This window comes from Bufo gargarizans, chromosome 11, assembly GCF_014858855.1.
Source record: "Bufo gargarizans isolate SCDJY-AF-19 chromosome 11, ASM1485885v1, whole genome shotgun sequence".
NCBI classification, from domain to species: Eukaryota; Metazoa; Chordata; class Amphibia; order Anura; family Bufonidae; genus Bufo; species Bufo gargarizans.
In genome coordinates, this window is record NC_058090.1 from 42,882,004 (window position 1) to 42,904,379 (window position 22,376).

A 22,376-nucleotide genomic window follows, 5' to 3' on the forward strand; every position below is an offset into this window, starting at 1 on the left:
GGCTGACTTGTTTCATGTGTGCTTGGCAGCTGAAGGCACCTGTGTTGGTCCCATGTTCATATGTGACCGCATTGCTGAGAAAAGTGATGTTTTAATATATGCAAATGAGCCTATGGGAGCAACGGGCGCATTGTCGTTACACCTAGAAGCCCTGCCCTCTCCACTTTGATTGACAGGACCAGGTGTGATGACATCATCATGTCTGGCCCATCAATCAAAGACCTGGTTTACAAGTGACTCAGGTTCCCATCACTAAGTGCTGATGGCAGTAGTAAACAGAGACCGGGAGGAATGCCGTAGTATTCTTGATGGAGCGATGCAGGATTGAGTTGAGTAGTTTTTAATTTTCTGTTGTTGAATAGCATCCACTGTTAGAAACTGGATAACCGTATAGTAGTTATTTTTATTACATTTTCCTAAAATGGGTTGACATGTCAGTATCTTTCCCTGTGCATCATCTGCCATTCAGTAGAAGTGGAAAATGTCAGTAAGTGAGTCATGCTGAGCGCAACTTTAAAAACTTTTTTTTATTTTATTTTTTACAACACATTTATCTCTTGGAAGAAGTGGAGCAGAAGCATCAGAAATCTGGTGTTTGTCACAAATATATGTAATTAAAAAATCTGGCAAATGGCTTAAATATTTTGTAAAATTTGCCCTCATGTAGGGGTAGGCAACCTCCGGCACTCCACCTGTTATGTAACTACAACTCCCAGCATGCATACTTCCTTTGTTCTCTCACAGAAATGAATGGAGCATAATGGGAATTTTAGTTTCATAACAGCTGGAGTGCCCAAGGTTGCTGATCCCTGCTCTAATGTGTTCAGTTTTGGAAAGGGCGTGTCCGCCTTTGTTAAAGGGACACTGACAGGCCCAATAACCATAATTAGCTGCACATTAGAAGACCTGTCCACATTATGAATACAGTAAACTCATGTTTTATAACCTGAACTAATCGCTTTTATTTCTGCCCAAGGGGCGGGGTTTCAGCTCCACTTGCGCACAGCCAGCATAAGCCCAACCGCCGTTTTAAAGCGCCGCCCAGCTCATCAATATTCACTTCGCTGGGCTGCTTCTGCTGCCCCTGACCTTCCGAGATCCAGCGCATGCCCAATAGAAAGCTATGGGTGCCGGGCGCATGCGCAGAAGCTGAAAGCGAGTCCGATGCCCATAGCTTTCTATTGGGCATGCACCGGATCTCGGAAGGTCGGGGACAGCAGAAGCCGCCCAGCAAAGTGCATATTGATGAGCTGGGCGGCGCTTCAAAACGGCAGTTGGGCTGATGCTGGCTGGGCGCAAGTGGAGCTGAAACCCCGCCCCTTGGGCAGAAAGAAAAGCGATTACTTCAGGTTATAAAACATGAGTTTACTGTATTCATAATGTGGACAGGGGTTATACTTATATGTTTTTAATGCACATTAGAAGACCTGTGCATGGATATGTACAGCTAATTATGGTTATTGGGCCTGTCAGTGTCCCTTTAAATGTAGTGTATGTGAACTTTAGTGATATTTTCTTCCTGTTCATTCCAAATAATGATTTATATTAGTCTGTATATAGGTCTCTTATTTTACCTTTTGAAATATTCATTCTGTTGCCGCTGATCTGTATCAGTGCATAGATCTCATTGAAGCGTGGCCTGGCATGTAACGGGATGCTGGTGTTTAAGGTTAATATAGGAACAGGCTGTTGTCTGGCAAGCAATATGCTGGAATAAATAGTGTTGTATCACGAGAGTTGTGTCAATGCCAATGAGTAGATTTTATGGGAAGGCGTTTTAAAGAGTCACTCTGCTTTCACACAATTTCATTTAATAAAATAGCAAATTTCTAAATCAGTTTGTTTAAAACATCTGCCTTCATCCAAGTGGAGGGGTGTCAGAGCTGGCCGAGATCCTAGGTCTGATAAAACAACTGCTTCTACAATGCTTCTGAAGATCACAAGAGCCCCTGCATTTCTGTTCTGTGAGCTTTCCACAAACATAGTGGGAAGTAAGGAAAAGGATGGCACAGCACTGCAGTGCTGGCAGATTCCACAGAAGAGAGACAACCCCCAGCTTCTGAGAGAAATGTATCTAGCTGTGCCGCTGAAGAGAGGAATAATTAGGCTGAAAAAGACATTAGAAAAGCCCAAAAAAGTTCCTTTACAGTTATGATTGTACAAAGAAGCACAGCTATTATGCAAACTTTTTCTGAAAACCCAGTTAAGGTATAGTTTACATTTTTATTACATTTTTTATTACATTTACAGGAATGTACAAAATGCAGAATCCCTTTCAAAGATAATGACACCAATCACTGCCAGGCCTGCGGGAAGGGCTTCTGCGACATCTGCTCATCTAAAAGTCGTCCAGTGCCTGAATGAGGTTGGGGGGACTGTCCCCAGTTCGTGTATGCGACTGCTGCTATGACCTGAGAGGAACATACATTGGTAAGACTGACATTATCTGTCCCTGTATGTGCATTCCTAATCAAAAGGCCTAAATCCCTTTTTTTTTTATCTTTTTGTTGTAATTTTCAGTTACAGTACATATAAATAAAAGGTGTAATAAGTGATAAAAAAAAAGTATAACTTAACATTAATATTAAGACACATGTGTATCATATATACACATATTTTATAAGTGTGTTAAATATTTAGTTTCCCTGGGGTGTTTGCAAGTGTGTTTAAATAAAAGTTGAAAATGTAAAAAAAAAACTAAAAAAAAACATTTCAATTGGTCTTATAACTATTGAGCCTTTTTTTCTCTGTACATAGCTGAAATGCTCTAGTAGCAAACTCTGGATTTTCTCTATTTTCCGTCAGTAGGGGAGCTGACGGGCTCCTTATCTCTGCTCTCTGACATTATAAAAACTCATTATAGCTCAGTTCTTATCTTACTGATAAGAATGTGGCTTAAATAAGTGTTTATGACCTCTTAGTAGTTTAGAGATTAGGTTTATTAGATGACCGGCACAAAGTGAAAATATCATTCACACAGAAAAACTGTTAATTCTTTGCGACAGAAAGGCTCAATATTTTTTAATAAAGTCCAATTGAAAATATGATTTTTAGCCAAAAGTTAGAAAATGACAAAAAAATTGCCTCCAAATGTGTACATAACCTTTTAGACACTGTTATTATTCAGAACTGCTGTGATTATAAGTTAACATTTGCAAGTGAACTGCCGCCGACTGCTTCGTATTTGCGTTTTAGTTGCCGATGGCAGTGAAGATGATGGAGGTACTGTAATTGCAAGAAAGGTCGGTGAAGCTGTACAGAACACATTGGGAGCAGTGGCAACAGCTATTGACATTCCATTAGGTAAGAGGTTATCCTATAAATAAATGGTGGGAGTATAAGGACACTACTAGAAGTGCCTATACATATTAGCTGTCGGAATCTGCTGACTTTAGTGTAAATATTGAGCCCGCCAGACTCTCAACTGATAACAGATGTTGGGTGGAAAGAAAATTGGACATGGTAAATTTCAATATGCCTTATGATTTTTTTTTCTGCAGTAAATAAGCTACTGCCAATGGGGTCTGACAGTCACTTGTCTTTCTCTCCTTCACTGATAGAACATGCATGCATGACATGTTGATGGGAAGCCAGTAGGAATAACTGTTGGTCAACAGCTATCTGTAAAACAGGATTTTTGTACTCACCGCAAAATGCTTTTCTCGTAGGATGCATTGGGGGACACAGGACCATGGGTAGGTATATGCCCAGCTGCCACTAGAAGTAAAAAAAAAAGTGTTGGCTCCTATCTGGGCTATACCCACTGCAGATGCAGGAGCAAACCAGTAGGTTAGAAAAACAGTAGGAGCACAAGACAAAACTATAAGCCAAAAAGTCCTAAACCAGAGAGGACCAACAGAAAACTAGCCACAGAGGGTGTGATCTGTGTCCCCCAATGCATCCTACGAGAAAAGGATTTTACGGCGAGTACAAAAATGCAGTTCTCTTGAATGCATTGGGGGACACAGCACCATGGGACGTCCTAAAGCAGTCCACAAGGGAAGGCAGAAAACAGCAGAAAAACAGCCATGCAACACACCTAACTCACGGCTGCTTGCAGAACCCTGCGACCCAAACTGACATCAGCAGAAGCCAAGGAGTGGATGTGATAAAATTTGGAAACGTATGGACAGAGGCCCAGGGGACGGCCTTGCAGACCTGGGAAGCTGAGGCCTGATTTCTAACCGCCCAAGAAGCCCCGACCGCCCTAGTGGAATGAGCGGTCAACCGAAAGGGAGGAACACGACCCTTCGCAACATAGGCCTCCTTAACAGCCGACCTAATCCAACAGGATATGGTGGCCTTGGAAGCTTGCAGGCCCTTGCGAGGACCCTCAGGGACCACTAAGAGGGAGTCCAACCGGCGGAAGGACTCAGTTAACCGAAGAGGAGGCGAAGAGCCCTAACAACATCCAAACGGTGAAGAGAACGCTCCCTAGGATGAGAGGGGTTAGGACAGAAGGACAATCTCCTCATTAATGTGGAATGAGGACATAACCTTAGGGAGAAAGGAAGGGACCAGACGCAGAACCACCTTATCCTGATGAAACACCAAGAAAGGGGATCTGCAAGAGCGCAGCAAGTTCAGAAACTCTGCGAATAGAAGTAATCGCCACAAGAAAGGTGACTAAACGAGACAGAGGAAAGAGAAATATCCTGTAAAGGCTCAAAGGGAGGCCTGAAGAGTGTCCAGAACAATGTCCAAGTCCCACGGTTCCACAGGAGGACAAAAAGGGGGAACGCGGTGAGCGACCCCCTGCAGAAGGGTTCTCACTTGGCAGGGAGAAGCCAGGGGTTTCTGGAAAAGAAAAGATAGGGCCGAAATCTGACCCTTGAGAGAGGCCAGCCGAAGGCCCTTGTCAAAGCCCGCCTGGAGGAAAGACAAGACTCTGGGAATAGAAAGGTAGAGAGGGTGAAACTGAGCAGCCTCACACCAGGAAAAAAAAAAAAAAAAAAAAAAGTCTTCCAGGTACGATGATAAATTATGGAAGACTGGGGCTGGCGTGCGTGGAGCATAGTCTGGATAACAGACTCTGAGAGACCGTGGAACCTCAGTACCGCGGCCTCAACAGCCACGCCGTTAAACGCAGCTGATGTAAACTCAGGTGGAGTAGCGGACCTTGAGAAAGGAGGTCGGGACGTAGAGGGAGATGCCATGGCGCGTCTGCTAATAGGAACAGAAGATCTACGTACCATGCTTGGCGAGGCCAGTCCGGGGCCACCAGAATTGCCGGAACCCAGGCCGACTTTAGGTGCTTGAGAACCCTGGGAAGGAGCAGAATGGGAGGAAAGAGGTACAAGAGACTGAACTGGGACCAAGGAAGGACCAAAGCATCCGAGGCCAGCGCCTGAGGGTCCTAAGACCTCGAAGTAACGCGGTACCATGTGGTTGAGACTAGAGGCGAAAAGGTCTATGTCCGGCGTGCCCCAACGTTGACAAAGAAACACCTCTGGGTTAAGGGACCATTCGCTCGGGTCAGGGCTTTGGCGACTGAGTCTGCTGCCCAATTGTCGACTGCGGAGAGGACAGGAACAAAGGACTCCGCCCACCGAAGTATGCATGAGGCCTCTTCCATGACCCTCACACTTCTGGTGCCCCCCTAATGATTCAGGTATGCCGCCACAGTGGAGTTGTCCATCTGGATTCAGACCGGAGAGAAGGTGTGTCCAATGAGAGAGCTCCAGAATATTGATGTGCAGGGAGGATTCCACTGCTGACCCAGTCAGGCTGGTGTCTGTGGAGGTCACCAGTCAACGAGGGGGAAGAAAGAACTTGCCCAGCAATCGGGTGCGAGGTAGAAGCCACCAGCACAACTCCTTGCGGACGAGATGGGGAAGACGAACCAGACTGTCGAGGCCCAGCTGAACAGGATCGCCAGCTGAAGAGGCCTGGAGTGGAATTGCGCAAAGGGAACCATCCAGCCCAAAACCCGAATGCATGTCCAAAGAGGTAGAGGGGACGGCTTGCGAAGGCAAACCACTGCATCTCGGAGAGCCACCACTTTGTCCTGGGGAAGGAACACTCGACAGAGGCGAGTGTCTAAGGTCATGCCCAGGAAATACATTCTCTGGCGGGGAACCAGGGAGGACTTGGGATAGTTGACCAACCACCCGAACTGAGACAGGACAGACAGGGTGATAAGGAGGCTGGCCAGGGTTGTCCTCCAGGGACAGAGTCTTCACCAACAGGTCGTCCAGGTAGGGAATCACTAACACCCCCCCCCCCCCAGGCAATCACCGACCTGAGCGACTCCATGCGGAAGTGCCAGGTCCGAACAAGGTGGTTGAGCGCCTTCAGATCCAGGATAGGGCGGAGGGAGCCGTCCTTTTCGGGGACCGTAAAAAAAAACTAATAAAATCCCTGGAAGAGTTTCGAATCGGGGATTGGAACAATCACTCCGAGGGATAGAATGGCCCAGAAAGAAATCTGCCACCTTTATGGGAGATGCCACATAATAAACCGACCCGAAGAAAGAATGGAAAACTATCCTATAACCGGAGGAGACGATCTCCAGGACCCATGCTTAGTCCACGCCACAACTCCTGAAAGTCGAGCAAGCGGCCCCCCACATGTGGTAAAGCGCAGTCATGCAGAAGAGGTTTTTGCAAACTGTGGCTTTGAAGGCTTGGGGCGAGAATGTCAGGCAGCCTGGCCTTGAAGGAAGGCCCCCAGACTTCTTGTCCGAGCGGGAGGAAGAGTCTCGAAAGGAGTGAAAATTTTTGGAACTTGAAGCTGCCAAGGGAGGGCGACGAGGGCGGTTCTGGGGGAGGAGGTAGCTTTTTCCTCCCGTGGCCTCTGAAATAAGCTCCACCAGGCATTTTCCAAACAGCTTTTCACCCTGAAAAGGGAGAGCTATCAGTGCCTTTTTGGAAGCCTCATCTGCCGCCCATGAACGGAGCCAGACCGTACGGCGGATAGCCACAGAGCTAGCAGTCACCCTGCTAGACCGGCGAGCCGATTCCAGGGAGACATAACATAGGTACCGGGAAGCCTGGAGGAGCTGAGGGGCAAGAATGGAAATCTCACCTGGAGCAGAATCCGGCAGCAAACAGATGTCCAGGGAGTGACCAGTGGACGCAGAGGAAGAGCAGGACACGGCTGAGATCACTCAAGGTCTTTTACAAGACCTGGTGTCAGAGCGGGGGCGAGCCCCTTCAGCAACATGGTCCCTGCGAGGGGCAGAGACTGCCGCAATTTGAGCAGGCAAGCGGTCCAGCGACTGCACCATGGACCAGGACAAGCTGGCAAGGTCGCCTATGGCCTGGGACAGTGAGGCGGCCCAATCAGGGGGGGGAGGGGGGGGGCAGGGCGTCGGGAGGGAGCATGGGAGCAGCGCAGTGCGCGCAGAGCGAGTTAGGTTGCGGGGAAGGAAAAGCCTTATTGAACTTAGAGCAAGCCTTATTGAACTTAGCCACCTCAATAGGCACCCGGGCTTTAGGGTCCGTACTAGCAGAGGACATAATGGCAAAAAGAGACCAACTACAGAAAATAAGTGTCTAGCCAGAGAGGCTATCCTACCAGGCCCCCAGGTGCCCCACAATGCGCAGAAGCAGCGAAGGGAGAACAGGAACACTCCAAATGGCGATCAGGCCCTGAACTGCAAGATGGAGCCTCTTCTCAGCAGCAGAAGATAACGCCCCTCCACAGGAAAAAAAAAAAAAAAACACGCTTAGCCGTGATAGGAGCTAAGCAGGAGGTCCCTCCCAGTGAGAAAATCCTGCATAAAGAAGAAAAAATAAAATAACAAAATAGCAGCAAGACCTGCAGGAAAAAAAGCAGGTTGTGTCTGCCTCCTATAGACACTAGAAAAAAACTGGTTTGCTACTGCATCTGCAGTGGATATAGCCCAGATAGGAGGAGCCAACACTTTACTTCTAGTGTCAGCCTCCTAGTGGCAACTGTGCATATACCCATGATGCTGTGTCCCCCAATGCATTAAAGAGAAATACCTTTACATGCCATATTTTTTAAAAACAGGCAGGGTGGCAGCATCAGCAGGGGTTACTGCGCAAGTAAAAGGTATTTACCTAGAATAAAAAAAACACATATCAAAAGGTCCGCTTTAAATGTAATTTGAAAAAAAAAAGTCTGGAAGACCATATTAAAATAAATTATGCCTCCCTACTAATGGTGGAATATTTGAACATTTACCTCTTGGTATGAAGCTTCTTTTTCTCGTTCTCTCTCTCGTTCCCGCTCTCTATACCTGTCTCTAATTTTCTCCCTAAAAAAAAAAAAAAAAAAGTTAAATATAAACTGTGAAGCTTTTGGAAGAAAAAAAAAAAAAAAAGAAAAAAAAGTTACATTTCAAAGGCTACTGTACTCTCATACTTAAGTTTTGCCACAAAAAAAGTTGTACATTTCTTGTGAATGGCATTGGGGGACACAGCTCCATGGGTATATAACCAGCTGCCACTAGAAAGGAAAAAAGTGTTGGCTAAACCCAGATATGCTATACCCTCTGCACAGACACTAAACTAACCAGTAGGAGGCAAACATAACAGGTTTGATTTTATTGCAGGTCTTGCTGCTTTTTTAAGTTCCCCATTTATTTTTCTTCCGCAGGCCTCTGGCTGCTGCAGGAAGGGGCTTCATTGTGGACTCCACTTTAGTAGAACCCCCTGCGGTCGCATACTATTGTACCTCGCCGGTCATCCAGTCCCCCTTTACTGCATCAGATTCTGAAATGGAGCAGAGCACAGCCCTGTCTGCAGCCATGCAGGATCTCATCAGGGCAGTTAGGGACACCCTCCACGTGCATTAAGACCCCTCCTACTCTGCTCAGGAATCTGTACCATTCCGCCGTTCTATTAACCTGTCCAGCCTCCACATCACCCTGTCCATGCTTTTCCAGTTCGGGTGGCTGGTGAACCACTCCAAGTCCTCCCTTGTTCCCAGCGAGAGGATGGACTTCCTGGGCATGGTCTTCGACACTCGCCTCGGATGAGTGTTCCTTCCCCAGGACAAGGTAGTGGCAAGTCTTCGCGACCCGTCTCCTCTGTCCATCAGGGCGTGTATGCACATTCTGGACCGAATGGTTAGTGCCTTCAAGTCAATTCCTTATGCCCAATTCCACACCTGGTTCCTTCAGCTTTCAATTCTTGCCCGGTGGAACAAGCCTCCGTCAGGCCTCGATCGCTCAATTTGCCTTTACTCTCAGGTCCGCCGGGACATGCGTTGGTGGCTGAACCCCCGAACCATCTCCTCCCTGCAGCGCAAGGTACACAGATCTTGTCTTCCTGCTCGCCGACCCACCATGGTGGCTACCTCTGCGTCCCGACCTCCTTTCACAAGGTCCACTGTTCCACCCAAGTTTACCTCTGCTTCATTTAACAACGTGACTGTTGAAGCCGCAGTCCTGAGGTTCCACGGCCTCTCCTAGTCAGTCATGCAAACCATGCTTCATGCACGTAAACCCCAGTGGGACAGGATTTATCACCGTACCTGGAAGGCTTATTTTGCTTGATGCGAATCTGGAGAGGTTCACCCTCTCCTTTTTTCCATCCCTAGGATTCTTGTCTTTCTTCAGGCCGGCCTCCCTCAAAGGTCAGGTCTCGGCCTGGCCTGTTCTTTTCCAAAGGCCCTTGGCTTCTCGTTCCCAAGTGAAAACCTTCCTTCAGGGGGTGGCTCATTGCGTCCCTCCCTTCTGTTCTCCAGTGGAACCATATGATTTGAATCTGGTCTTAGATGCCCTTCAGTCCTCTCCCTTCGAGCCCTTGAAGGAGATCTCCTTTTCTTTTGTCTCTTTTAAGGTTGCCTTTCTAGTCGTGATTACCTCCATTTGCAGTCTCTGACCTGGCGGGGCTCTCTTGCCAGTCTCCCTTTTTGGTTTTTCACCAGGACAAGGTTTTCCTGCGCCCAGTTCCCTCCTTTCTTCCCAAGGTGGTTTCCTCCTTCCACATTGAGGAGATTGTACTTTTTATTCTGTCCCAACCCCTTCTCATCCCAGAGAGCGGTCTCTTCACCGTCTGGATGTGGTTCAGGCGCTCCGGCTGTATCTCCAGTTAACAGAGTCCTTCCGTTGTTTTGACTCTTTGTAGTGCCTGAGGGCTCACGTAAAGATTTACAAGCCTCCAAAGCCACCATTTCCTTGGATTCGGTCGACTGTCAAGGAAGCCTATGTGGCGAAGGGTCGTGATCCACTTTCAGGTTGACTGCTCACTCTATTAGGGTGGTCGGGGCATCCTGAGAGGTCCGGCATCTGGCCTCTACCTCCCAGGTCTGCAAGGCCGCCACCTGGGCCTCAGTTCACACCTTCTCCAGGTTTTACCACATCCATTCCTTGGCCTCTGCTGATGCCAGTTTGGGTCGCAAGGTTCTGCAAGCAGCGGTGCATTAGGTTTTTCACATGGCTGTTTAGTCTTACCCTCAGGGACTGCTTTGGGATGTCCCATGGTGCTGTGTCCCCCAATGCTATTCACGAGAAAAATGGATTTTTGAACTTACAGTAAAATCCTTTTCTCGTTGGATGCATTGGGGGACACAGATCCCACCCTTGTTTTTTTCTTCGTTAGGTTATCCGAGACTCTTCGATATTGGTCCCCTTTCTGGTTAAGGACATGTTAGCTTTACTTTTCGCTCTGGTTTTTGGTGCTCCTACTGCTTTAGTACCAACTGGTTAGTTTAGTTTCTGTGCAAAGGGTATAACCCATCTGGGTGGAGCCAACACTTTATTTCTAGAGTCAGCCTCCTAGTGGCAGCTGGGCAATGTCCCCAATGCATCCAACGAGAAAAGGATTTTACAGTAAGTACAAAATTCCATTTTTTTTTTTTTCAAACCAGCACCTGGATCTGAATACTTTTGTAATTGTGTGTTATTAAGGCTACTTTCACATTTGCAGCAATGTGATCCGGGCGTCAGTTCTGTTACATTTTACCTGATCAGTCAAAACGACTGAACTGACATCCTGAACGGATTACTCTCCATTCAGAATGCATGGGGATATGCCTGATCAGTTCTTGTACTTAGCGTAAAATCCTTTTCTCGTTAGATGCATTGGGGAACACAGATTCCAACCTTATTGTTTTTTTTTCTTCCTTTATTCGGTTTTCCGGGACTCTTCGATATTGGTCCTCTTTCTGGTTTAGGACATGTTAGCTTCACTTTTCGCTCTGGATTTTGGTGCTCCTACTGCTTTAGTATCAACCGGTTGGTTTAGTGTCTGTGAAAAGGGTATAAGCTCATCTGGGTGGAGCCAACACTTTTCCCTTCTAGTGTCAGCTGGGCAATGTCCCCCAATGCATCCAACGAGAAAAGGATTTACACTGAAGGCATCAAAACTGTATCAAATCTAGCAGAGCAATTGGAGCAATGAATGGGGAGATCTCTGGACCCATGTGAGGTACAGGGCTGGTTCTAGCTTTGTTAGGCTACTTTCACACTTGCGGCAGTGTGATCCGGCAAGCAGTTCCGTCGTCGGAACTGCCTGCTGGATCCACCGATCTGGATGTGACTGAAAGCATTTGTGAGACGCATCCGGATGCGTCTCACAAATGCATTGCAAGAACGGATCAGTCTCTCCGCTTGTCATGCGGACAGACGAATCAGTCTCGTATCTTTTTTCCAATTTTTACCGGTCAGCGCATGTGCGGCACAAATACATTCCTATAGGCAAAAAAGCTGGATCCGGCATTCAGGCTACGGTTTTCTCTTTTGGCTGATCAGTCAAAAATCACTTAACTGAAGATATCCTGATGCATCCTGAACGGATAACTCTCCATTCAGAATTCATGGGGATATGCCTGATCAGTTCTTTTCCGGTATAGAGCCCCTGTGACGGAACTCTATGCCGGAAAAGAAAAACACTTGTGTGAAAGTACCCTTAGAAAGAGATTGTCTTGTGATGTCCGACTTTAATTTTTTACATTAATTATGAGATAATTAGCAAATCCCCACTATCACCTTCATGTCCAAGTACAAATCTCTGCAACCCATTAAACCTAATAACCATTTCTCTGACCCCTGCTCCTTTGGTTCCTCTTGCAGGAGCATCATGGAATGCACGCTCTGTCTGTAACAAACTGTCTTACATTCATGATCTTTCATCTCTCAAAAATTTTCCTTTCTGGGTCTCACAGAAACATGGCTGACACCTCCTGCCCTGCTGCACTCTCATAAGGATTTAATTTCACTCACCCCCTCACCCGCCCCAGCAGCAAACATGGTGGAGGAGTTGGTCTTCTATCAGACACCTGCTCCTACAGCCCAACTCCACTGCCACCCTCCATTACGCTCACCTCATTTGAAGTATACTCTGTTCGCATCAACTCTCCCTCCAACCATCAAGTAGCCGTCATTTACTGCCCGACAGGCCCAGCCACCATCTTTCTTGACCACTTTAACACCTGGCTACTACACTTTCTGCCAACATCCCCACTATCATCATGCGTGACTTCAACATCCCTATTGACACCTGCCACTCAGCCGCCTCTCATCTCAGAGTCCCATGGCTTTCAATATCACTCTTATGCTGACGACACACAAATCTACCTCTCTAACCCAGACATCACCACATTATCCAGAATCCCACAATGTCCATCTTCTATATCCTTCTCTCACCTTCTAAAACTTAACATAGATAAAACAGAATTCATCATCTTCTCCCCATCTTGCTCAACCCCCCCAACAGACATATCTATCACAATCAATGGCTGCACACTCTCCCCAGTCAACCAAGTCCGCTGCCTTGGAGTGACCTTGGATTCTGCCCTCTCCTTCCGACTGCACATCCAAGCCCATTCCACAACCTGCCGCCTCCAACTCAAAAACATCTCCCGCATCCGCGCTTTCCTTAACTTTGAATCCGCGAAAATGCTTGTACATGCCCTCATCATCTCCTGCCTAGACTACTGCAACATTCTCCTCTGTGGCCTTCCATCTAGCACCCCTCCAATCTATCCTCAACTCTGCTGTCTGACTAATCCACCTCTCAGCCTGTTACTCCTCTTCCTCTCCCCTCTGCCAATCCCTTCACTGGCTCCCCATTGCCCAGTGAATTATGTTCAAAATACTAACAAATACATACAAGGCCGTCCACAACCTGTCCCCTCCCTACATCTCTGAGCTACTTTTTCTGAGCTTACTTCCTCACAAGACCACCTCCTCTCCCTCTTATCACCTTGTAAAGGGGGAATATTAATCACCAATATTATGCAAATATCGATAATTACTATTCCTAAATAGGAGGAGCCCCCTCAACACACCTCTTCCCACAATCGCCTCCAAGATTTCTCCCGTGCATCCCCCACACTCTGAAACTTGCTACCCAAACATATCAGAATCTCACCTACAGTGGAATCCTTCAAAAGAAACCCTGAAAACCCACCTCTTCAAACAGGCCCACAACCAGTGACCCTGCTGCCTCTATATCGCCATGAGCAGCTTCACCCTCCCCTACTGTGTCCTTCTCCCATATTATGTAGTTTGTAAGCCCTCACGGGCAGGGCCCTCTCTCCTTCTGTACCAGTTTAACTCGTCTTGTTTATTCTTAGTGCAATTGTCTGTATTATGTATGTGCAGCCCTTATATGTACAGTCGTGGCCAAATGTTTTGAGAATTACATAAATATTGGAAATTGGAAAAGTTGCTGCTTAAGTTTTTATAATAGCAATTTGCATATACTCCAGAATGTTATGAAGAGTGATCAGATGAATTGCACAGTCCATCTTTGCCATGAAAATTAACTTAATCCCAAAAAAAACCTCTCCACTGCATGTCATTAAAGGACCTGCGTAGATCATTTCAGTAATCGTCTTGTTAACTCAGGTGAGAATGTTGACGAGCACAAGGCTGGAGATCATTATGTCAGGCTGATTGGGTTAAAATGGCAGACTTGACCTGTTAAAAGGAGGGTGATGGTTGAAATCATTGTTAACCATGGTGACCTGCAAAGAAACGCGTGCAGCCATCATTGCGTTGCATAAAAATGGCTTCAAAGGCAAGGATATTGTGGCTACTAAGATTGCACCTCAATCAACAATTTATAGGATCATCAAGAACTTCAAGGAAAGAGGTTCAATTCTTGTTAACAAGGCTTCAGGGCGTCCAAGAAAGTCCAGCAAGCGCCAGGATAGTCTCCTAAAGAGGATTCAGCTGCCGGATCGGAGTGCCACCAGTGCAGAGCTTGCTCAGGAATGGCAGCAGGCAGGTGTGAGCGCATCTGCACGCACAGTGAGGCGAAGACTTTTGGAAGATGGCCTGGTGTCAAGAAGGGCAGCAAAGAAGCCACTTCTCTCAAAAAAAAACATCAGGGACAGATTGATCTTCTGCAGAAAATATGGTGAATAGACTGCTGAGGACTGGGGCAAAGTCATATTCTCCGATGAAGCCTTTTTCCGATTGTTTGGGGCATCAGGAAAAAGGCTTGTTCGGAGAAGAAAAGGTGAGCGCTACCATCAAACCTGTGTCATGCCAACAGTAAAGCATCCCGAGACCACTCATGTGTGAGGTTGCTTCTCATCCAAGGCAGTGGGCTCACTCACAATTTTGCCCCAAAACACAGCCATGAATAAAGAATGGTACCAAAACACCCTCCAACAGCAACTTCTTCCAACAATCCAACAACAGTTTGGTGAAGAACAATGCATTTTCCAGCACGATGGAGCACCGTGCCATGAGGCAAAAGTGATAACCAAGTGGCTCGGGGACCAAAACGTTGACATTTTGGGTCAATGGCCTGGAAACTCCCCAGATCTTAATCCCATTGAGAACTTGTGGTAAATCCTCCAGAGACGGGTGGACAAACAAAAACCCACTAATTCTGACAAACTCCAAGAAGTGATTATGAAAGAATGGGTTGCTATCAGTCAGGAATTGGCCCAGAAGCCGATTGAGAGCATGCCCAGTCGAATTGCAGAGGTCCTGAAAAATAAGGGCCAACACTGCAAATACTGACTCTTTGCATAAATGTAATGTAATTGTTGATAAAAGCCTTTGAAACGTATGAAGTGCGTGTAATTATATTTCACATCATCACAGAAACAACTGAAACAAAGATCTAAAAGCAGTTTAGCAGCAAACTTTGTGAAAACTAATATTTGTGTCACTCAAAACTTTTGTCCACGACTGTACAGCGCTATGGAATAGCGCAATAATAATAATAATAATAATAATAACCACTTAAGGTCTAAAGATGTATATATTCACAGATAGTTGCCACCCCTCTAATTTTTATTTATTTTTGGGACTGAAAAATCCATTCCATCAATGTGAATAAGGTCTTTTCTGCAGAATAAGCATGGCTATCTGTTCATCTAGATATGTATTTTTGGCAACATTTGAGACCAATAATTATCTAGTAAATGTGCATAAGAAAACAAAATTATAGAAAATGTATCTAATATCTATTACAAAGATATACCAAACATGATGGAAATTCTTGGTCCAAATAAAAGGAAAAAGGGGTGATAATATCTATATAGCCTCATGTATTAAAAAGTACCTTGATCGACTCCGATCCCTACTATGATGATATCTCCCACGGTCTCTCGCTCTATCACGATCCCGGTATCTGTCTCGCTGCTCTCTTTCTCGCTCACGTTCCCTGTGCCTTTCCCTCCTTTTTTTCTCAATCTCCTGTCTCTCCTGTTCCTTTTTGCCTTTCTCCTCTTCCAGTTTCTATGAAAAAAAAGAGAAACATATTAATGCAAAATTACATTTTTTTTCTTCAAAATTAAAAAGAATCAAAATGTGTAGCAAAAAGAAAAAAGGCACAAGACTAGATTTCGTGCAAGAAGTATATTGCTATAAAAAGGACCAGCAATCGCCAACCATGTTTTCTAAAGGATCAGGGGTTCCAAGTAAAGCAGCACTTCATAACCAGTAGGAAAAAAAAAAAAAAAAAAAAAAAAAAAAAAAAAAACACATGACATGGGATACACAGTGGCCAAGATATATGGCATGGATATATGAAACTCTGTTGCACTTAGTCCTAGTACCAAAATCTAGCACAGCATCCCATTTTTTTTTCCTGGCAATGTCATATAAAGGTACAGTAATATTTTTAGTAAAAAAATAAATAAAGATCTTGACTCAAGAGACTGCTGGAGTTAAAAGTCGAAATAGCTGGTGACGAGGTGGTCCAGACGTCAACCATTTAGAAATGACACGTTTTTCTAAGAGATTATTCAATAAAAACTAAAACATTCAAAAGTGCAAACATGAAATGCTGCTTTTGAGAGCACAATAAACAAGAGAAAGAAAATGAAATGTGTACTTGGGGACATTAAAAAGCTTCAAGTACACTATCGGAGGTCAAATTCTACTGGCAAAAATTGGTGGGCAGGTTGATTAAATGCAATGGGAACATTTACCTACAACAAGACTAGGAACATCAGTAACTTACAAATGTTGGTTTAGCGCTTCACAGAAGGATGCTAAACATAGAAACTGCAGGACGGTTGGAAATCGCTTGCGACATGAAAGCTACAGGGGTATCCGTTCGTTCCATAGCAATTATTTTTATTGTGGGGGTCAATGAATAGATTAGCTTTATAGGGAATTTACTAATCTTCCATGCATCTTAACTTAATTGGCACATGTGGAAACCACTGATCTATTTTGATTCACTAAAAGCATGTTTACTCATTTAGCTCTTGAAAATATTACGTGTGATGTTGTTAAAGGTTGTATATGGTGGTGAGATGGCTATAAATATTTCAAATCTCTTAGCTTTCATTCGATGATAAAAGCCTAGTCAGTTGTCTTTGTTGATGTGACAATAACAGCGAGTTACAATGGTTAATGCCAAGCACTATTTAGGAAAGATACAAAATGCTGAATTTCAATATCTACATTTACCTTCTCTCACATATTAGGCATGATGCTTGTGTTAAAGCTATGCGTTTCTTGAATCTGCAAGGACACTATCAGAAAGGAAGAAAGAAAATCAAACATTACCTTGTGTGTTTCTCTGAATTTACTGATCTCGCGGGATATCAGGTCTTGCATATCTTCTTCCATTTCTAGTGCAGTCATGTCTTCCTGCAATAAATTGATAAACACAACTTGAGTATTGAAGATCTGTTTCAAAGGGGTGATAGCAATTACTGTAAAATGCCATTTTCCACAAGCTGAGGATTGGTGTAATTATCCTAACTGCCCCATGTACAAGCGCCAGCGATCACCTGATGAACAAGGAAATTGTTCATCAGGTGATAACACGTGTTATGTTACATATAATATAATTGTTTCTACTCAGCAATTTGAACTGTGTAAACAGTATGTGCTGGCAAACAATGAATCTGAATAGGAATAAACAATTGCGGTAAAAAACAGCTATGATCTCAATCAGGCAATAATCATAAACGTTGGATCGTTCCCGATAATTGACTGTGCATCAGCCTGTGTAAAGAGCTGTCAGCTCTCCTCCAACCCCCTGCAATGTGAATGAGGAGAGAACGATTGCTACTGCAGACGTTCCTCCCTCGCTCAATTATCGCCAGCACATCCCTGATTACACAGGGAAATGTGCCACCAATAACCGTGCATCTTTCATCTTAATAAAAGATGCCAAGCAGCTGATGATACAGCCCAATTATTGGGAACAATTGTGTCTATGAATACTTGGTTCTTTATAATCAGCCTGATATCATATTGAATAAGTCACTGCCAGATTCCTCTGGCGACAGCTTCTCTTCCTTGCGAACCAAAAGAAGTAGCATACACATTAAGTGGGTTCGGCCAGCATTAGTCTAAGGCCTCTTGCACACAAACGTATTGTCGTACCGTGTCCGTTCAGTTTTCTTTTGTGGACCGTATACAGAACCATTCATTTCAATGGGTCCGGGAAAAAAAAAAAGATTTTTGTATAACTTACTAGTAAAATCTCTTTCTCGCTCTTCATTGGGGACACAGGAACCGTGGGTACAGCTATGTCCTCTAGGAGTCGTCGGAGGCTGTTAGCTCCTCCCCTGGCAGCTATACCCCCTCCAGCCTGGAGAGAGAGCTTCAGTTTGTGGACAAGCAGTAGGAGAAGCAAGCCAACCAAGAAAAAACATGGATCAATCATGCCGAAAACCCAACAGGGTTCAAACCAGAAACAGCCACAGCTGTGGTTGAACAATACTGGGTGGGTGCTGTCCCCCCCAATGAAGAGCGAGAAAGATTTTACTGCTAAGTTATACAAAAATCACCTTTTCTCGCCCGTATTCATTCGGGGACACAGGAACCGTGGGACGTCAAAAAGCAGTCCACAGGGAGGGAAAAACCACAGACCCATGGAAACAAGCATCCCAGCAGGCATCTAGTAAACTGCCGCCTGCAAGACCATGCGGCCTAAGGCAGCGTCCGCCGATGCACAAGTATGCACCTGGTAAAATTTTGTGAATGTATGTAAGGAGGACCAAGTAGCCGCCTTACACAACTGTGCAGCCGAAGCGCGATTCCTCCGAGCCCAAGATGTGCCTACCGCTCTGGTGGAGTGAGCCATGACACCTAAGGGCGGAACCCTGTCCTGGGTGCGGGATGCCTCCACAATTGCAGCCCGAATCCAACGTGCAATTGCCACCTTGGAGGCCACCAATCCCTTGCGAGGACCCTCCGGAATGACAAAAAGGGAGTCTGTACGGCGGAAGGGAGCGGAGGCTGCCAAAGAATGATCAGAGCTCTGACAACGTCCAATAATGTAAACTCCCTTCCGTAGGGTGCGCAGGGGAGGGACAGTGAAGGACAATTTCTTTATAGATATGGAAGTCAGAGACCACCTTCGGGAGAAGGAATGGGCCAGAAAACCGCCTTATCCTTGTGAAGAACCAGGAAGGGTTTTCTGCAAGAGAGCGCCACCAACTCGGATGCCCGTCTGATGGATATGATAGCCACAAGAAAAGACTACCTTCTAGGACAGGAGCCGGAGTGAGATCTCCCGCAAGGGCTCAAAGGGAGAAGACTTGAACGCTGAGATAACTATATTCAGATCCCAAGGCAGAAAAGGATGGTACGGAGTAACCGTATGTGCCATTCCCTGAAGGAAGGTTTCCATGGGCACCAGGGAAACCAGAGGATGCTGGAAAGCTGCCACAGGATAGAAATGCCAAAACCTGACCCATCAAGGAACTAAGGGCTAAACCAAGGTCCAACCCTGATTGTAGAAATGATAGGACCGTGGGGAGAGAAAAAAAACGAGTGAGGGTATGTCCCGGCTTTCACAGAAGCCCAGGAAGGACCTCCAGGCCCTCTCCAAGTCAGAATGGCGGTTTCAATAGCCACGCCGTCAAAGACCCTAAATACAGATGTAACACCGGACCCTGTGAAAGAAGGTCGTCTCTGAGTGACAGTGACCAAGGGACGTCTCCTAGGAAAACGAGATCGGCGTATCTGGGGAGATGAGGATAGTTATAATGCCCTCCATCCTGATTTTCCGTAGAACCCTGGGCAGGAGGGGGAAAACACAAAGGAGGGAGAACCCCTGCCAAGAGGAGATCAGAGCGTTCACGCCGCAAGCTTCCGGATCCCTTGCGCGGGAAAGAAAGGTGGAAAGCTTTGAATGAGCCTTGAGGCCATCAAGTCTATGACGGGGCGACCCCAACGGAGACAGATCGCCTTAAATACTTCTGAGTGGAGGGACCACTCGCCCGGATCTATCGTGGTCCTGCTGAGGAAGTCCAGTCCAGTACTCCACACCCAGGATATAGATCGCTGAAATTGCCGGTAGATGGGCCTCCACCCATCGTAAGATCTTGGCAGATTCCTGCGTGTTCCCCCCTGGTGGTTGATGTACGCCACAGTCGTGGCGTCCGACTGGACTGACTGGACGACCTTTCAAGAGGTGGGTCCAGTGCCGGAGGGACAGAAGAATCGCACTGAGTTCCAGGACATTGATCGGGAGCTTGGACTCCGACCGAGACCATGTGCCTTGGACTGTCCTGGGAGGGAACACCCCTCCCCAACCCAGTAGACTGGCGTCGGTGGTAACAACCGTTCAGGAGATCAGATGGAAGGACTGGGACAGCTACCAACAAAGGGATGACCGCACCTGAGGGGAGAGAGGGATGAGTTGGTCCAGGCTCTCGGAAGACTTGTCCCAGGAGGACAGAATCGCTCTCTGGAACGTGCGAGAATGGAACTGGGCAAAGGGAATCGCCTCGAAACAGACGACCATCTTCCCTAACGTCCTCATACAGAGTCGAATGGACGGAAGTCTGCAGTCGAGAAGGATCCTCATGGAATGGTGCAAGGCCAGTGGCTTGTCCGGGGGAAGGCAAATCCGTGCCGCGTCCAGAAGCATACCCAGGAAGACCAATTGTCTGGAGGGTGTCAGATGACTTCTGTAGGTTGACCAACCACCCAAAGGGAGCCAGGGCTTCCAGCGTAATATGCAGGGCTGTGGAGTCGGAGTCGAGGAGTCGGAGTCAATTTTGGGTACCTGGAGTCGGAGTCGGCAAAAAATGAACCGACTCCGACTCCTACTAAATTTAAATTGGAATAAAAAAAAAAAAAAAGCAAGTTTAAATGTCCGAATTCATAAACAGTTATAATTAATGACTTCTCTACTGTAAGAATAAAGGCCAATGCATGCCTCATGTAACCGCAAAACAAACGCGTTCAGTGATGTGAAGAAGCATGCTTTTCATATGCTTCACTATATGGCACGCAATGCACAATTTGGAGTGGCAATACATATACTTTCCATTGTGTTGTGTTCTGATGTTACAGGGAACACAATGCCCATGGTTTACCTAGCCTCTCACTGATAAGGGATTAAGTAAATATGTGTTTTGCAGGACTAGAGACACTTGTATAAGTGAAGGGAATGGAGGGTCAATAGTTCAAGACTGAAGCTGTAAACCATTGGAAAAACTGCTGTCATTCAGCTAAGGCCCCATGCACACGGCCGTGTTTCACGGCCGTGTGCGGGCCGTGGAACCGCGGCCTGGATCCCTCCTGAGAGCAGGAGCGCACGGCGTCACTGGTTGCTATGACGCCGTGCGCTCCCTGCTGCCGGCACAGTACAGTAATACACTGGTATGATCTATACCAGTGTATTACTGTACTGTGCCGGCAGCAGGGAGCGCACGGCGTCATAGCAACCAGTGACGCCGTGCGCTCCTGCTCGAAGGAGGGATCCAGGCCGCGGTTCCACGGCCCGCACACGGCCGTGTGCATGGGGCCTAAGGCTATAAAACGTGTAAACTCAGAATGTTATCTTAAACTTTAAACATTACTATGGGATTATTCTAGGGAAATCATGTTTTAAAATAAATGTCCCTTCCTGGATCCTCCCACTGCCCTATCTTCAGCAGAAGATCAGCACACAAAGGAGAAGGTAGCAGCTTCTGCCCAACTACCTCTCTGTGCTAGAAGAGCTTAGAAGAACTTCTTTCTTTCCTTCAAGGAATGTATAAAATACATTTGCATATTAAATACAGAGGAGTCGGAGTCGGAAGTACAAAATACTGAGGAGTCGGAGTCGGAGCATTTATCTACCGACTCCACAGCCCTGGTAATATGAACGCTGTTCGATGCCTGAGCAAAGCAAGAGGCCTTGATGAGGATGTTGTCCAGATAAGGCATAAGGAAGATGCCTCTAGAAACGGAGCAGGGCGAGAAGAGGGGCCAGAATCTTTGTGAAGAGCCGAGGTGCAGTTGCCAGCCCGAACGGGAGGGCGACAAACTGGTAATGACAGTCTCCTATCGCAAGCCTCAGGAAGCGCTGGCGACTCTGCGCGATGGGGACGTGGAGGTATGAGTCCTGGATATCTATTAGGGATCGACCGATTATCGGTTTTACCGATATTATCAGCCAATATTGAGGATTTTGACTGTTATCGGTATCGGCCTTTATTTTGCCGATATACCGATAACGTACTGGGAACACAGATCGCGCTGCTGACAGCGATCTCCGTGTTCTTGTCTCCCTCCCCCTGTGCTGCTGCTGCAGCCAATGGGAGGACAGGGGACAAGAGAAGGGGAGGGGCTGTGGCCACTGCGCCACCAATGAAGAGAAATCTCTCATTCATTCAAATTGAACAGGAGGCGGGAGCTGCAGAATGACATAGCCGGCTCCCGACCTCTATGAGCTGTAGCTGCGATCCTCAGTTAACCCCTCAGGTGCCGCAGATCGCAGCTACCGCTCAGAGGTCGGGAGCCGGCTATGTCATTCTGCAGCCAGCTCCCGCCTCCTGTATATGAATAAATGAGAGATTTAACTTCATTGGTGGCGCAGTGCGCCCCCCCCCCCCCCCCCAAGGCCCCCCAGTATATTAATCATTGGGGGCGCAGTGCATCCCCCCCCCCCCCCCAAGTCGCAGCTACAGCCCCCTGTATTAATTATTGGTGGTGTAGCGGATCCCCTCTCCCCTGCTCCTCCGATCGGAGCCCCAGCAGTGTAATGCTGGGGCTCCGATCGGTTACCATGGCAGCCAGGACACTATTGAAGCCC

General features: G+C 46.6%; 1 protein-coding gene across 3 annotated transcripts in view; it reads right to left on the reverse strand.

Annotated features, from left to right (window-relative positions):
- Positions 1 to 1,588: 1,588 nt before the first annotated feature.
- LOC122921748 (RNA-binding protein 25-like) overlaps positions 1,589 to 22,376 on the reverse strand; it is a 28,001-nt gene continuing 7,213 nt past the window's right edge. For 2 of the 3 annotated variants that reach the window (XM_044271961.1, XM_044271960.1), the window contains exons 2-5: positions 16,898 to 16,981; positions 15,441 to 15,616; positions 8,152 to 8,224; positions 1,589 to 2,411 (exon numbers count right to left, since the gene is read on the reverse strand). In XM_044271961.1, coding sequence (XP_044127896.1) covers positions 2,295 to 2,411; positions 8,152 to 8,224; positions 15,441 to 15,616; positions 16,898 to 16,975 — 444 coding nt within the window. In that variant the 5' untranslated portion in view covers positions 16,976 to 16,981 and the 3' untranslated portion in view covers positions 1,589 to 2,294. Of the gene's footprint in view, positions 2,412 to 3,647; positions 3,718 to 7,518; positions 8,028 to 8,151; positions 8,225 to 15,440; positions 15,617 to 16,897; positions 16,982 to 22,376 lie in introns of all 3 variants that reach the window. The other variant, XR_006387062.1, reaches the window with a different exon arrangement.